The 15,978-nt window shown below is 47.1% G+C and overlaps 1 protein-coding gene across 2 annotated transcripts in view; it reads left to right on the top strand.

Moving 5' to 3' along the window:
- The window catches only part of LOC306876618 (kalirin-like), a gene marked incomplete at its 3' end in the record, with an annotated part of 270,920 nt that overhangs the window by 83,403 nt on the left and 171,539 nt on the right, over positions 1–15,978 (top strand). For both annotated transcript variants that reach the window (XM_079427930.1, XM_079427929.1), the window contains exons 2-3: positions 10,996–11,070; positions 12,553–12,667. In XM_079427930.1, the coding sequence (XP_079284056.1) occupies positions 10,996–11,070; positions 12,553–12,667 (190 nt within the window). The remainder of the gene's footprint in view (positions 1–10,995; positions 11,071–12,552; positions 12,668–15,978) is intronic.

Below are 15,978 nucleotides of genomic sequence, written 5' to 3'. Positions count from 1 at the left end.
TGAAATAAAAAAGGGTTTTTTTTTTTTTTTTCAATTTTAGCATCTGGTCAAATAACAAGTGAAGAAAGAGATGTCAAAGAGACCATTAAGTAAAAATTGGGGTTTTGTGGTTTTTAGTGTGTCTATTAGTCCTACTTTTAAAACCTGAGAGAAAAAAAAATGATTTAGAAAACATATAAAAAATTGACAAGGTTTTTCTTCTGGTAAAGCAGATCAGAAACAGTGCCAAAATTATATTACGTTGATTCTTACACATTTTGCGGCTCTTTCAAAGTGAAACATCCATTGGCATTTATCTGAAACAGATTAATGCAACAACATTTCATTATTTTGGTTATTGGTCTATTTATCGTGGCAATTAGGAAATTTTACCTTCAGTGAATTGTGCTAAAAGGTTTTAGTCATTTGGATTTGAAAATAGCATACCACCTAAACTAACCTAATTGTAAACAAAAGCAAATTTAACATAAAAATGTATTTGCTGAAGCAGCCATGCTGTTTTAGCTTGCTTCTACAAGTCTTTAAATTATTTTATCGTCATTCGAACCTGAGCACTCCACATTGTGCAGTGCTATACCAGGTGAACTACCAAGCAAGTTTACTAAGTCAGAAAAGCAACACATATCCAGCTGGATATGTCATGCAACTGTCAATACAGTATGTTTTAGTTTGCAAATCATGCACTTTAGTAAAAGCCTTTTGACGTCATAGCATAGTATTGGACAAAGAACGTCTCGGTTACGTACGTAACCCTCGTTCCCTGATGGAGGGAACGGAGACGTTATGTCGTGACGACATAGGGGATTTACTTGGAAGCCCCAATCATCTCTGACTAAAGAGAAAACGCCAATGAAATTGGCTAGTGGATTTTGCATACCTGAGCCACTCCCCGTACATACGGGTATAAAAGGGCGACAGGTGCATCCACTCATCAGGTTTCTACCCGCTGAGGAGCCAAGAACGAGTCCTCGGCAACCAGCGATGGTTCAAGATTGTGGCATGGGGACATAACGTCTCCGTTCCCTCCATCAGGGAACGAGGGTTACGTACGTAACCGAGACGTTCCCTATCTGTCGGTCACTACGAGTTATGTCGTGACGACATAGGGGTCATATGGAAAGCGCCACAACCTGAACCCCGTCACGACCTTGTGCATGCAGATGTTGACAAGCTAGTGCGTGACAGACAAATGGCATGCGAAGGTCGCAACCTTCCCATCGCCCCAGCGCAAATTCGCTAACCTTGGTGCCCGCAGGGACCACTGAGTACATTGCTGCTGGAGATAGCCAAGCCGCTGTTCCTTTCCCCAAGAAATTGGAAGGGATTTCGACCTTCTATGAAAGACTGCTTCAAGTCTTTCCTATTTGTTGTTACAGCCTGGCAGTAACGACGGGGAAGCGAGCCTTCCGGAGAAGGGCGCTACGGAGGCCACATCCTGCCCGAAGGGAGGTAACATGTGGAGACACTGATATGGACTGACCCAGGCCTGGGGCAGTACTACATACGACTGGTCCCTGGGGCAGATCCTACCTAGGAGTAGGGAGGAGGGCTGCCAGCAGGGCCTGACAGAACTCTGCCAAAGGGAAGACACGGGTTTACCGTGAGGGAAACCGTACCGTGGACGAATACACATGTGGGATTACCCGAAGGGAATCAGGCCATACGGACACCTAGCCGAGTACAGGGGCTGACCGGAGACCCGGGCGAGCTAGCACCAGTACTGGGCCTGGCGTCAGACTGCTCCGCCCAGTCTGACTGCCGGGGGTGCTGGAGGTCTCCACCAGGGTTCGCCGTCCGGGGAACTGAACTGGAGGAGGAAAACAGGCGCTCGTATCCCCGGGTGAGGGGGAATGGCGCAGCAAGCGTGACACCGGCCAACTCTTCCCGCCACTTACCTGTTACCCAACACACGGGAAGAGACTGGCTCCACGCGGAGACTGTAAAATCTCGCGAAGGTGTTCGGTGTCGCCCAGCCCGCAGCTCTACAGATGTCTGCCAAAGAGGCGCCGTGCGCCAACGCATAGGAGGAGGCAACACTCCGTGTGGAGTGAGCCCTCACCCCAAGGGGGCACGGCTCGCCTTGGGATTGATACGCCGAGGCGATGGCCTCCACTATCCAGTGGGCCAACCTCTGCTTGGAGACAGCCTTCCCTTTCTGCTGACCTCCGTGGCAGACAAAGAGCTGCTCAGAGCTTCTGAAGCTCCGGGTGCGGTCCACGTATATGCGCAATGCTCTTACGGGACACAGCAACGCCAAGGCTGGATCTGCCTCCTCCGAAGGCAGTGCTTGCAGGTTCACCACCTGATCACGGAAGGGCGTGGTGGGAACCTTGGGCACGTATCCAGGCCGGGGTCTCAGGACAACGTGAGAGTAGTCCGGCCCGAACACAAGGCACTCTTCGCTCACCGAAAATGCTTGGAGGTCCCCGACCCTCTTGATGGAAGTGAGCGCGGTCAGGAGCGCTGTCTTAGCCGACAGGAATTTCAGCTCGACTGAGTCCAGCAGCTCAAAGGGACCCCTCTGAAGTCCCGCCAGGACAATAGAGAGGTCCCAGGAGGGCATCAGGGGTGACCTAGGCGGATTCAACCTCCTGGCACCCCTCAGGAACCTCACGATGAGATCATGCTTTCCCACGGACCGGCCGTCCACTGCATCGTGATGGGCCGCGATAGCAGCCACATACACCTTCAAGGTGGAGGGTGACAGCCTACGCTCCAACCTTTCTTGCAGGAAAGAAAGCACTACTCCAATCGTGCATCTTCGGGGGTCTTCCCGGCGAGAAGAACACCAGTTCGCGAACAGACTCCACTTCAGAGCATAGGCTTGCCTTGTTGAAGGAGCTCTAGCCTGAGTGATGGTGTCTACCACGGCCTGTGGTAGACCACTTAAGTCTGCCGCGTCCCGTCCAGGAGCCACACATGGAGGTTCCACAGCTCTGGACGCGGGTGCCATATGGTGCCGAGCCCCTGGGAAAGGTGTTCCTTCCTCAGAGGGATACGCCAGGGAGGGGCTGTCGCGAGGAGAATGAGTTCCGGAAACCAGGTCCGGGTGGGCCAATACGGCGCGACCAGCAGGACCTGCTCCTCGTCCTCCCTGACCTTGCACAGTGTCTGTGCGAGTAGGCTCACTGGGGGAAATGCATACTTGCGTAAAGCCCGAGGCCAGCTGTGTGCCAGTGCGTCCGTGCCGAGGGGCCCCTCGGTCAGGGAGAAATATAGCTGGCAGTGGGAGGACTCGCGGGAAGCAAACAGGTCTACCTGAGCTTCCCCGAATCGACTCCAGATCAGCCGGATCGTCTCGGGATGGAGTCGCCACTCTCCGGGAAAAGTGAGCTGTCGTGAGAGCGCGTCGGCCGCACGGTTGAGCTCCCCCGGAATGTGGACAGCGCGCCGCGACCTGAGCTGCGTGTGACTCCAGAGGAGGAGATGGCGGGCGAGCTGTGACATGCGGCGTGATCGTACACCTCCCAGCCGGTTGATGTACGACACAGCCGCAGTGTTGTCCGTACGGACCAACACATGCTTGCCTAGCAGCAGTGGCCGAAACTGCCGCAAGGCCAGATGCACTGCCAACAGCTCCAGGCAATTGATATGCCAAAGCAGTCGAGGCCCTGTCCAGAGCCCCGAGGCTGCCTGCCCGTTGCATGTAGCGCCCCAGCCCGTGCTGGAGGCATCTGTTGTGACAACAACATGCCGGGACACTTGTTCTAAGGGCACCCCGGCCCGTAGAAAGGCAAGGTCCGTCCAGGGGCTGAAGGAGCGGCGACACTCGCGTGTGATACTTACCCGAAGTGAACCGCGGCGCCATGCCCACCTCGGGACTCGGGAGTGCAACCAGTGCTGGAGTGGTCTCATATGAAGCAATCCGAGCGGCGTGACCGCAGCTGCGGATGCCATATGCCCCAGGAGCCTCTGAAACTGTTTCAGTGGCACCACAGTCCTGCCCCTGAAGGAACTCAGGCAGTTCAGCACTGATTGGGCGCGCTCGTCCGTGAGGCGCGCCGTCATACTCACCGAGTCTAACTCCACACCGAGAAAAGAGATTCTCTGCACAGGGGAGAGCTTGCTCTTTTCCCAGTTGACCCGAAGCCCCAACTGGCTGAGGTGCCGTAACACCCGCTCCCTGTGATCGCACAACTGCTCTCGGGACTGGGCCAGAATGAGCCAGTCGTCGAGGTAGTTGAGGATCCTGACGCCCACTTCCCGTAGCGGGGCAAGGGCGCCTTCTACGACCTTCGTGAAGACACGGGGAGACAGGGAGAGCCCGAAGGGGAGGACCTTGTACTGCCATGCCCGACCTTCGAACGCAAACCGTAGGAACGGTCTGTGTCGCGGAAGGATCGAAACATGAAAGTAAGCATCCTTCAGGTCGATCGCTGCGAACCAATCCTGGGGCTGAATGCACCTGATCATACGCCTGTGCGTCAACATCTTGAACGGAAGCCTGTGCAGGCTCCGGTTCAAGACTCGCAAATCCAGGATTGGCCGAAGACCACCGCCTTTCTTGGGTACGATGAAGTAAGGGCTGTAAAACCCCTGCCTCATCTCGGCTGGAGGGACCGGCTCGATTGCATCCTTTGCCAGGAGGACAGCAATCTCCTCGCGCAAGACAGGGGCGTTCCGAGGTACCACTGAGGTCTCGAGAACGCCGCTGAACTTGGGAGGTCGCCTGGCGAACTGAATCGCATAGCCGAGTCGAATTGTACGCGTGAGCCACCGAGACGGGCTGGGCAGCGCAAGCCACGCTTCCAGACGTCGTGCAAGGGGCTCCAACGGCACAATCGACGTACCTGTGGTGGTGCAGCGCAGAGGAGTATGGCTGGATGATACAGAAGGCAGCGCGTTCTGAAGCACCCTTACCGAACTCCCTGGGTCCCAAAGGGGACTGGCTAGAGGTGCGTGGGGAGGCACTGCGTCCTCAACCCGCACTCTCCTGGCCGCTGGCAAGATGGGTCGCGGGCGAGAGTGAGGAGGCAGCGCATCGCACACTGTCAACCCGCGAACCTGATAACCTGGAGGAAAAGGAAATTGCTCTTTCTGTGACATTGTGGGTACCGCTGGCCCTTGGGCCAACGGCGGAACAGAAACAAAAGGGAACACAAGATTCTCCACCCGGCCCTCCTCCGGGGGAAGGAGCGGCGCTGTCCTCGCCGTCTCCTGAGAAAGAGCAAATTCCAACATCTCCAGGTTGCCCGCGTCAGGGCCGCTTCGTCGCTCTCCTGGACGACTTGGGGCCCGGCTGGGACGCGGGGGGCGCCGCCCTCCTGCGAGAGGCTCGACGCGCCGGCCCAGGTGTTGATTCGGCACGGGGCGGAGCAGCTCTGGAGGACGCAGGGGGGCGCCCACGGCGGCGAGCAGACTGAGGCCTGGGCCCGGGGGCAGCTGTTGCAGGTGCCTCGCGCCGGGGCAGGATGTGCTGGATCGCCTCTGTCTGCCTCTGCACCGCCGAGAACTGCTGAGCAAATCCCTCGACGGTGTCGCCGAACAGCCCAACCGGGGAGACGGGAGCGTCGAGAAAGCGTGCTTTGTCGACATCCTTCATCTCCGCCAGGTTGAGCCAGAGATGGCGCTCTTGGACCACCATGGTAGACATCGCCTTCCCGAGGGACCGCGCCGTGACTTTCGTCGCTCGTAGAGCGAAGTCAGTCGCCGTGCGCAGCTCCTGCATCAACCCCGGGTCGGAACTACCCTCGTGCATTTGTTTGAGTGCCTTGGCTTGGTGAACCTGCAGGATCGCCATGGCATGCAGGGCAGAGGCTGCCTGGCCCGCAGCACTATAAGCCTTGGCCGCAAGAGCAGCCGTCAGCTTACAGGCTTTGGATGGGAGACGCGGGCGATTCCTCCAAGTGGCGGCGTTTCGCGGGCACAAGTGCACCGCGACCGCTCTCTCCACCTGGGGAATGCCCACGTACCCCCTGGCAGCCCCGCCATCGAGGGTAGTTAGGACGGAGGAGGCAGACGAGCGGCTTCTGGCCGTGAAAGGGGCCATCCACGACTTCGTCAGCTCCTCATGCACCTCCGGGAAGAAAGGCACTGGAGTAGATCGCGGTTGTGAGCCGCGCCCCACTCCGAGAAACCAATCATCCAGCCGCGAGGGCTCGGGACTGGGCGGTCTGTTGACCTCCAGCCCGATGCTCGCGGCTGCCCGGGCAAGCATGGCCGTCAACTCTGGGTCCGGTGCAGGGGAGGCGACCACACCCGAAGGGGGCAGCCCCTCTGCACCTTCATCCTCAGAGGACGAAAACCCGTCCCCCGATGCTGCGATCGACATCCTATCCTCGGGTGGCGCACCGAATGAAATGCTGGGCGCCCCGTGGGACGGACCAGCGAAATCACCCGGGAACCGGACGGGACATTCGCTGCGTGAGGAGTAAGAGGTCCGTGGGGACGTACCCGGCGGAGAGGCTCTTACTGTGACCCTCAGATCTCCCAGAGCGCCAACCGGCGGTCCTCTGCTCGAGCCAGAGAGACCGGGGCGGGTGGCGGCAGAGGGTGCCAATCCTTTCAAAAAGGAAAGGCGAGATCGCAGCGACGTCATGCTCATACGCCCACAACAGGCGCATGAGTCATCCACGAACGCAGCTTCAGCGTGCTGGAGACCCAGACACTGAAGACAACGATCGTGTCCATCATCCGCGGACAGGAAACGACCGCAACCAAGAGGACACGGACGAAACGGCATCTTGAAAAAGACGCGATCGTCCGTGATTTTGCTCTTTCAGAATTTGCTCTTTTAGTTGAAGTGCCCAGGGGAATCGCTGGAGAAGGGACTCCGCTGTTTGCACCGTGACGCCAACAGGAACAAAAACAAAGATGAGGCTTGTGGAGAATGGCACAACCGTCTTCATCCACTTGGCTCCGAAGCAAAAATCTGATGAGTGGATGCACCTGTCGCCCTTTTATACCCGTATGTACGGGGAGTGGCTCAGGTATGCAAAATCCACTAGCCAATTTCATTGGCGTTTTCTCTTTAGTCAGAGATGATTGGGGCTTCCAAGTAAATCCCCTATGTCGTCACGACATAACTCGTAGTGACCGACAGATAGGGAACTATACAGAAATAAGGCTTTGTTAATCAATAACCTCCCTTGTAATGATTTTTTTGTGTGTTTTACTGTCACTAGTATTCATTTCAGTTTTGAAAGTGCAGTGATAGACATGTTTTTGGAGTTTTGTAAAAATTATATGTAGAGGAATATTTTTTCCAGTGAGCCTGTTTTGAAATGAGAATGTTACTCACCATTAATTATAAACACCAACTGCTGCTTACTAGCTGTAGCAAGTACCAAATCTTTGGTTGTGCTTAATTATCCATGTTAGGTTGTTTCTAATCATCTGCTGAACTACATCTGCCTTCAATCTGATGCATAATCAGCCAGACTGCTGAAGCAGCTCTTACATTATCATGCTCCTCTCTGAACTTCTGTAATGTAGTCGTTCATTAGCAGAGTCGCCAGCGTGTCTTTAATGTGAAGAATCAGCAGCATTGATCCGCTCCTGTGAAGCAGAGAGTCTTCAGGGAGGAGTGCAGTACTGAGGAGACACCTTGCTTCAGATGGCTTCATCCTGAGTGTTTATGATGACTCTTATTATCTCTCTCTGAGGACTCTGCTGCTTTATGATAGTAAGATTTAAAAGTCCAGACTGAAAGAGAGGGGGGTTTGGTCATGATGAATGGAGATAAGGAGATAGACGTGGACAGGAAGGAAGTGTGTAACAGTGTAAAGGAGTTTACTGTAGACCCAGTGGAACCTTTTATTGCTCTGGGTTGTGTTTTCATAGCCCAGAACACCTAATGGAGGTCTCAGTTATCTTTATGATATCCTGATCTTAAGTATCAGCATAAATGTTTCAGGCATGTCTCCCAAAACCCCTTAGAACCCCTTTTAAAAAGACCTCTGATTGTTGTACATTTTATAATTGCTTTATATTAAATTAAACATGGCTTATTATTAAGTGTTTCACATCATAGGCTTTACTATATTTTGTATTTTTGCGTGGCTGGAACACTGTATTGGCCAATCAACATCTAGAATCAAAGCTATACATATTATACTACAGTATATGGGTGCACATCTGCTATACATAATCAGCCGCCATCGAAGGCCTTCTCAGTTTGAAGGATCCCGTTTAGCAATTGTAATTGTGCATATTTTGAAGGGTGCATCAAGCATACCATTGGTGTCATCCAATCACCCACAATCCTCTGCACACATTACAATTAATACAAATAAATAAATAAATAACTGGCAGCATTAAATAGGCACTGAGCTTGTCGAATTTCATTGTAATGCATTTTTTGCATAATGTATTGATAATGTTTTATTCTGTTTTATTATAAATCATATAGTACTAATTTGACCATGATGTAAACCACTGGGAGGCCACCAATGGTTGTTATTCACTGCATTGCATTAATAGAAAGTTGGTTAATATAAAGATTTTTAATATATATATATATATATATATATATATATATATATATATATATATATATATATATATATATATTTTGTTATAGTATTTTCATGCCAAAACCATGTGAGAGACAACCTTTATGACATAGCCATGTGGACTTTGTGTGTATTTTCTGTTTAAGACTGCACTAATTAAAAAGTAATACATTTAAAATACATTTATTTCATACTAAGTATAGTTCAAACCTATTTACATATTAACTGAAATACTGTTCGAGACAATGCTATATATACAGTATATATAAAAATATGAATTAAACTTTACTTGTGCTTTATTTTACTTTTGCACAATGCACATTTTTTTATTAAGCCTAAAATGTGTTTGATGAGGATTATATGATCTTTGAATAATATCAGTCTTGTAAATGCAAAATGCAAAATGTTTAAAGTTTACCTGAAGTATACTTGCAATAGTTCCACTTTATCACAATCAAATCAGCCACAGCCACATCACCCTGCAGTCCAAGACTGGTTGCCCACTGAAGCTAAGCAGGTTTGAACCTGGCCAGTACCTGGGTGGGAGACCTCCTGGGAAAACTGGGTTGCTGTTGGAAGAGGTGTTAGTGAGGCCAGCAGGGGGTGCTCACCCTGTGGTCTGTGTGGGTCCTAACGCCCCAGTATAGCGAGGGGGACACTGTTCTGTCAACAAGCACCATCCTTCGGATGAGACGTTAAACCGAGGTCCTGATTCTCTGTGGTCATTAAAAATCCCATTGCACTTCTTGTAAAGAGTAGGGGTGTAACCCCAGTGTCCCGGCCAAATTCCCTCCACTGATCCTCCTTGTCAATCACGGCCTCTTAATAATCCCCATTCATTGAACTGGCTCCATCACTCTCTCCTGTAGCTGGTATGTGGTGAGTGCACTGGCGCCGTTGTCCTGTGGCTGCTGTCGCATCATCAGTCTCAGTTAGTCTAGCACAATACATACACATAGCTATTTTTTTTTGTTTTATAGAATGGAATAGGTAAGTGCTAGTATTAGTTTGTCAGGTGCTGGCGAAAAAGATGTCTTTAGACATTTTTTTGAAAATGGCCAAAGACTCAGCTGTTCGAACTCCATTCCACCAGCTGGGCACAGTCCAGGAAAAGGTCTGTGAGAGTGATTTTGTGCCTCTTTGGGATGGCACCACAAGGTGTCATTCACTTGCAGAATGCAAGCTTCTGGAGGGCACATAAGTTTGAACTAGCGAGTTTAGGTATCATGGTCCAGTTGTTGTCTTATAGGCAAACACCAATACCTTGAATTTGATGCAAGCAGCTACTGGTAGCCAGTGTAAACTGATGAAGGGAGGTGTAACGTGAGCTTTTTTCGGCCGTTGTAGCAATGTGGTCTGTGAAGCTTTACTGATCATCGATCACAACTCCAGGGTTCCTGGCTGTCTTGGAAGGAGTTATGGTTGACGAACCCAGCTGTATAGAGAAGTTGTGATGAAGTGCTGGGTTGGCTGAGACCACGAGCAGTTCAAACACATCTCGCTCAAGTGTCTTTGCAAAGAATGGAAGAAGGGATACCGGTCTGTTGTTTTCTAAAAGTGCTGCATTTAGAGAGGGTTTCTTAAGCAGTGGGGTTACCCGAGCCTGCTTAAATGCTGTGGGAAATGTACCAGTCTGAATAGAGGTGTTTATAATGTGAGTAAGCACAGGTATGACTGAAGAAGAAATGGCCTGAAGGAGGTGAGTGGGGATAGGATTAAGTGGACAGGTAGTAGGATGATTGGAAAGGATAAGCTTGGAAACGTCCGTCTCCGAGAGTGGAGAGAAGGAGGAGAGAGAGTGTGTATTTGTCGTTATGAAGTTATCATCAGTTTGTAGTGAGGGGAATTGGTCACTGATATTTCTTATTTTATTTATGAAGAATATTGCAAAGTCATCAGCTGTAAGAGTTGATGAAGGAGGAGGGGGAGTAGGACAGAGAAGAGAAAGTTTTGAAAAGTGTGCGAGAGTCAGAACAGTTGTTAATTTTGTTGTGGTAGTATGTCGTTTTAGCAGTGGAGACATTTGCAGAGAAGGAAGAGAGGAGTGACTGATACACACTAAGGTCGGTAGAGTTTTTTGATTTGTGCCACTTCCTCTCTGCAGCCCTGAGTCTAAAGCGATGTTCACAGAGAACATCGGACAGCCAGGGGGCAGAAGGGGTAGTACGTGCCGGTCTGGATGAAAGGGGGCAAAAATTGTCTAAGCAAGATGTTAGAGTGGAGCAGAGAGTGTCAGTACCACTGTTTGTGTCCAGCGCTGAAAACTGAGAAGGTGAACGAAGTAAGGATGAAACCATAGAGGATAGGCGAGAGGGAGAGAGTGAGCATAGTTTATGCCAAAAGGCGATCTGCGGAGGAGTGTGTGCAACTGCTGTTGTGTAAAGTGCTTTGTAGGCTAGTATACTACTATATGTATACGAATTAAATGTATTTCAAATACATTTTAGTATATTTATTTTTCACTAGGGTTTTTAATACTGTGGAAATGTAATGAGATTACAAATGAAAATAATAATCACCCTTTCTCCTCTTTCATTCTCAGGGTCTTTCAGAAGTGAAGGGATTAAAGCGTCTGATGTCCTTCCTGTGCTGAGAGAAAAAATAGCGTTTGTATCAGGTGAGTGTGAGATCTGTGAGATGTTTTGAGTGTGAATGACAAAAAAACAAAAAAACATCTAATTTTCATTTTGTTGTTATTTGCTCACATTTTGAAAATGACTGATGTTTGATACTGAGCCTTTCTCATTTGGCTCTGGTGTTGGTGGTACATCCAGCTACAGTACATCCAGATCTGTAATGATCTGTTCTTAACTGACTGATGTGATGGGACTCTCCTCACTTTTTTGAAACATCTGTCTCTCAGGTTTGGTGTAGAGGGGTTTTCTCAATTTCACAGATTTTAACCTCCGGCTGTTTCACATGTTAACAGCTGGCTGAATTTAGTGAGCTCGTTCAAGCATGCAATGCAGAACTCAAAATATTGGATTTCAGGCACAGTAATTTGTGTGCTAGTTGATCTTGTGAGATGTGAGATACAGCAGCCATCAAATGCCTATTATACAATCACTGTCTACAATAAAATTTGAATGCTTAGTGATGTGAAACTGCCATAATGAGTTTTGTGTGAGTTCTCTCTCACCTGCATGTGTATGAATGAAATAAATCTCAAAATCAAGGTGTTCAGGACACTTTGTGTAGGGAAAAATCAGGAATGATTCTTGAGCTATAAGTAATGATTTGTCAGCACAATCTCTACCTGTTTTTTGCCTTCTTCCTTCCTTTCCCTCATATACATTTTTATCATGGATCCTGTTCTCTAGCTCCCCTTTTTCCCACTATTTCCTATAACTGCTTCTAATGATCTCATCTCATGATCTCATCCTCGCTTTTCCTCAAAACCCGCTTGATTAGAGATGCCATTCATTTCTGTAGCAAACAAAGTTAGGTATAAAAGTTTAGTAAGCCTAAATATGAGCAATACTAATAGTGATGTAGTAACGTTTGCCATAGATAACACTTATGATGCTACCCTCTAAGACTTATTTAGGCCAAAATAGAGATAGTATGCAAACTGCTCATTTATTTATGGTAAAAACTGGCAGTTGGGGTGGCTAGAAATTAACCATAAAAAAGTATAGTGAAAATGTTTTCAGTATTACAGGATGGCATAATGATATCTGTATAACTCACAATTTATAACCGTATAAGTGATACAATGTTAAATTACTGTCAAATGTACAGATAGCATTTGCTTTTCCTCCCACCTCATATTATTTCCACCATAAAAGTGTACCCAAAGTTTCTCAGAGCAAAGTAAAAGTCTTGCAAGTGAATGCAAAGCTTCTCAGGGGAAGAGAACGCAAACGTGTTGAATTCTAATTTTTTATTCCAACTCATATCTGTATATTTATGATGAAAAAAAAAAGAACTATTTAAAACTATTTAAATTTAAATATAAGTAATGTGTCGCTCAGGGACTTTTGAGTATGTCCTTTTACTATGTTTAACAATAAATAGTACAGCGATTCATAGTTTGAACTTCCAGAATAAAATTGCATGTGTTAAACTATTTCCTTTTTTTTTTTTTTTTTTTTTGCAGGAGGTCGTGATAAGAGAGGTGGCCCCATCCTGATCTTTCCTGCCAGGAGTAACCATGACCGAATAAAACAGGAGGACCTGAGACGTCTCGTAACGTACCTGTCCACTGTGCCCAGGTGAGCTTAATGTTAATGTGTGGATCAAACAGACTGCAGAGCAGACTTGAGCATTATGCATGTAAATGTGTCTTTATTCTGTATAAATGTGTTTCTGCTCTGCCCTCCTGGGCTGTTTTCAGGGCAAAGAGTCTCAGCTATTGCATTACAAGAATTATACGGCTTAGTACAATATTAGTCTGCATTATGTATCTTATTAAAGGATCACAGTGTAAAATATTAACAGAAAAGGAATTTGAATAAACTCTGCCTTACTGTGGTTTTGTTCCCTAAGCTCCTCACTGAGAGAATTATTCAAGAACAAGCATTAACAAGCATTAAAAAAGGGGAAGTCGTGGCCTAATGGTTAGAGAGTCGGACTCGTAATCGAAAGGTTGCGGGTTCGAGTCCCCGGCCGGCAGGGATTGTAGGTGGGGGGAGTGAATGTACAGCGCTCTCTCCACCCTCAATACCACGACTGAGGTGCCCTTGAGCAAGGCACCGAACCCCCAACTGCTCCCCGGGCGCCGCAGCATGGCTGCCCACTGCTCCGGGTGTGTGTTCATGGTGTGTGTGTGTGTGTGCATTTGTTCACTACTCGCTGCTGTGTGTGTGCACTTGGATGGGTTAAACGCAGAGCACCAATTTCGAGTATGGGTCACCATACTTGACAATACGTCACAACTTTTTTTTAACATTCCCACAGTGAGGAGTTGTGTTTGCAAAATTGGAAGCTGAATAGCGTAACTCTGCACTCACCTAAAGGATTATTAGGAACACCTGTTCAATTTCTCATTAATGCAATTATCTAATCAACCAATCACGGCAGTTGCTTCAATGCATTTAGGGGTGTGGTCCTGGTCAAGACAATCTCCTGAACTCCAAACTGAATGTCAGAATGGGAAAGAAAGGTTATTTAAGCAATTTTGAGCATGGCATGGTTGTTGGTGCCAGACGGGCCGGTCTGAGTATTTCACAATCTGCTCAGTTACTGGGATTTTCACGCACAACCATTTCTAGGGTTTACAAAGAATGGTGTGAAAAGGGAAAAACATCCAGTATGCGGCAGTCCTGTGGGCGAAAATGCCTTGTTGATGCTAGAGGTCAGAGGAGAATGGGCCGACTGATTCAAGCTGATAGAAGAGCAACTTTGACTGAAATAACCACTCGTTACAAATGAGGTATGCAGCAAAGCATTTGTGAAGCCACAACACGCACAACCTTGAGGCGGATGGGCTACAACAGCAGAAGACCCCACCGGGTACCACTCATCTCCACTACAAATAGGAAAAAGAGGCTACAATTTGCACGAGCTCACCAAAATTGGACGGTTGAAGACTGGAAAAATGTTGCCTGGTCTGATGAGTCTCGATTTCTGTTGAGACATTCAGATGGTAGAGTCAAAATTTGGCGTAAACATAATGAGAACATGGATCCATCATGCCTTGTTACCACTGTGCAGGCTGGTGGTGGTGGTGTAATGGTGTGGGGGATGTTTTCTTGGCACACTTTAGGCCCCTTAGTGCCAATTGGGCATCGTTTAAATGCCACGGCCTACCTGAGCATTGTTTCTGACCATGTCCATCCCTTTATGACCACCATGTACCCATCCTCTGATGGCTACTTCCAGCAGGATAATGCACCATGTCACAAAGATCGAATCATTTCAAATTGGTTTCTTGAACATGACAATGAGTTCACTATACTAAAATGGCCCCCACAGTCACCAGATCTCAACCCAATAGAGCATCTTTGGGATGTGGTGGAACGGGAGCTTCGGGCCCTGGATGTGCATCCCACAAATCTCCATCAACTGCAAGATGCTATCCTATCAATATGGGCCAACATTTCTAAAGAATGCGTTCAGCACCTTGTTGAATCAATGCCACGTAGAATTAAGGCAGTTCTGAAGTCGAAAGGGGGTCAAACACAGTATTAGTATGGTGTTCCTAATAATCCTTTAGGTGAGTGTAGTTTGACATGTCTCTGATTAGCTGTGTTGCTGTGTAATTGACATCAGATGTCTAAATCTGAAATGTTTTTACAACTTATTCTATAATTAATTATTATACATGCAGTTTTTAAGTGGTCATATTATCTAGTGTACTTTTAAAAATGTATCTGTACAGTATTTGCAGGTTCTTATGTAAATGCATATTAATCGTAGCCTGAAAATATATGGACAACCTAATAATTTAAAACATAAAATGTTTAAGTTTTTGAAGTAATGGATTTCAAAGACATTCATTCATTCATTATTTCTAAAAATGCTTAGTTAAGAATAGATAATTGGCTGAAACTTTATTTATTTATTTATTTTTTATTCCATGGCACTCTACTTAAAAAGATCTAAACTGTATTTAAAGTCTTTCAATAATATGGGCAACCTAATAATTTCATAAAATGTATTCTTGTTAAAAGTAATGGATTTCAAAGGTTATTTGTTTATTTATGTATGTATTTATTTATTAATTCATTCATTCATTCTTTATTTCAAAAAATGCTTAGTTCAGAACAGGTAATTGGCTGTTTTTTTTGTTGTTTTTTTTGGTCATGGCAGTCTACTTATAATTATCTAAATTGCAGACTGTAAATACTATGGCCCACCTAATAATTTAACAAAATGTGTTCTTGTTAAAAGTAATGGATTTCAAAGGTTATTTATTTATTTATGTATTTATTTTACTTAGCAGTAGTCATTGGCTGGAACTTTTTTTATTATTTGTTTGTCTCTTTTAAATTTAAAAAAATTTTAAATTGCAGCCTGTAAATAATAGTGACAACCTTAAATTATTGAAAAGTCATGGATTTCAAAGGAATTTTGTCTATTTAGTTAGTTAGCTGGCTGAACATTAGCTTGTATCTCTTTAAAATGATTCACAAATTATTCACTGGAATCACTGGAAAAGACATGGCAGTTCATTGATCTAAAGGTGTTTGACCCCTGAATAGACTGAAAAATAGTGAGATCTTTTAGTGAAGTGAAGTGACATTCAGCCAAGTATGGTGACCCATACTCAGAATTCGTGCTCTGCACTTAACCCATCCAACGTGCACACACACAGCAGTGAACACACACACACCGTGAACACACACCCGGAGCAGTGGGCAGCCATTTATGCTGCAGCGCCCGGGGAGCAGTTGGGGGTTCGGTGCCTTGCTCAAGGGCACCTCAGTCGTGGTATTGAGGGTGGAGAGAGCGCTGTACATTCACTCCCCCCACTTACAATTCCTGCCGGCCGGAGACTCGAACCCGCAACCTTTGGATTACGAGTCCGACTCTCTAACCATTAGGCCACGACTTCCCTCCTTTTACTGCTGTGCTCTGTTGT

Source organism: Barbus barbus (genome assembly GCF_936440315.1).
Source record: "Barbus barbus genome assembly, chromosome: 11".
Lineage (NCBI taxonomy): Eukaryota > Metazoa > Chordata > Actinopteri > Cypriniformes > Cyprinidae > Barbus > Barbus barbus.
The sequence above is the reverse complement of the archived record's forward strand: the minus strand, read 5'-3'. Positions and strand labels throughout refer to the sequence as shown.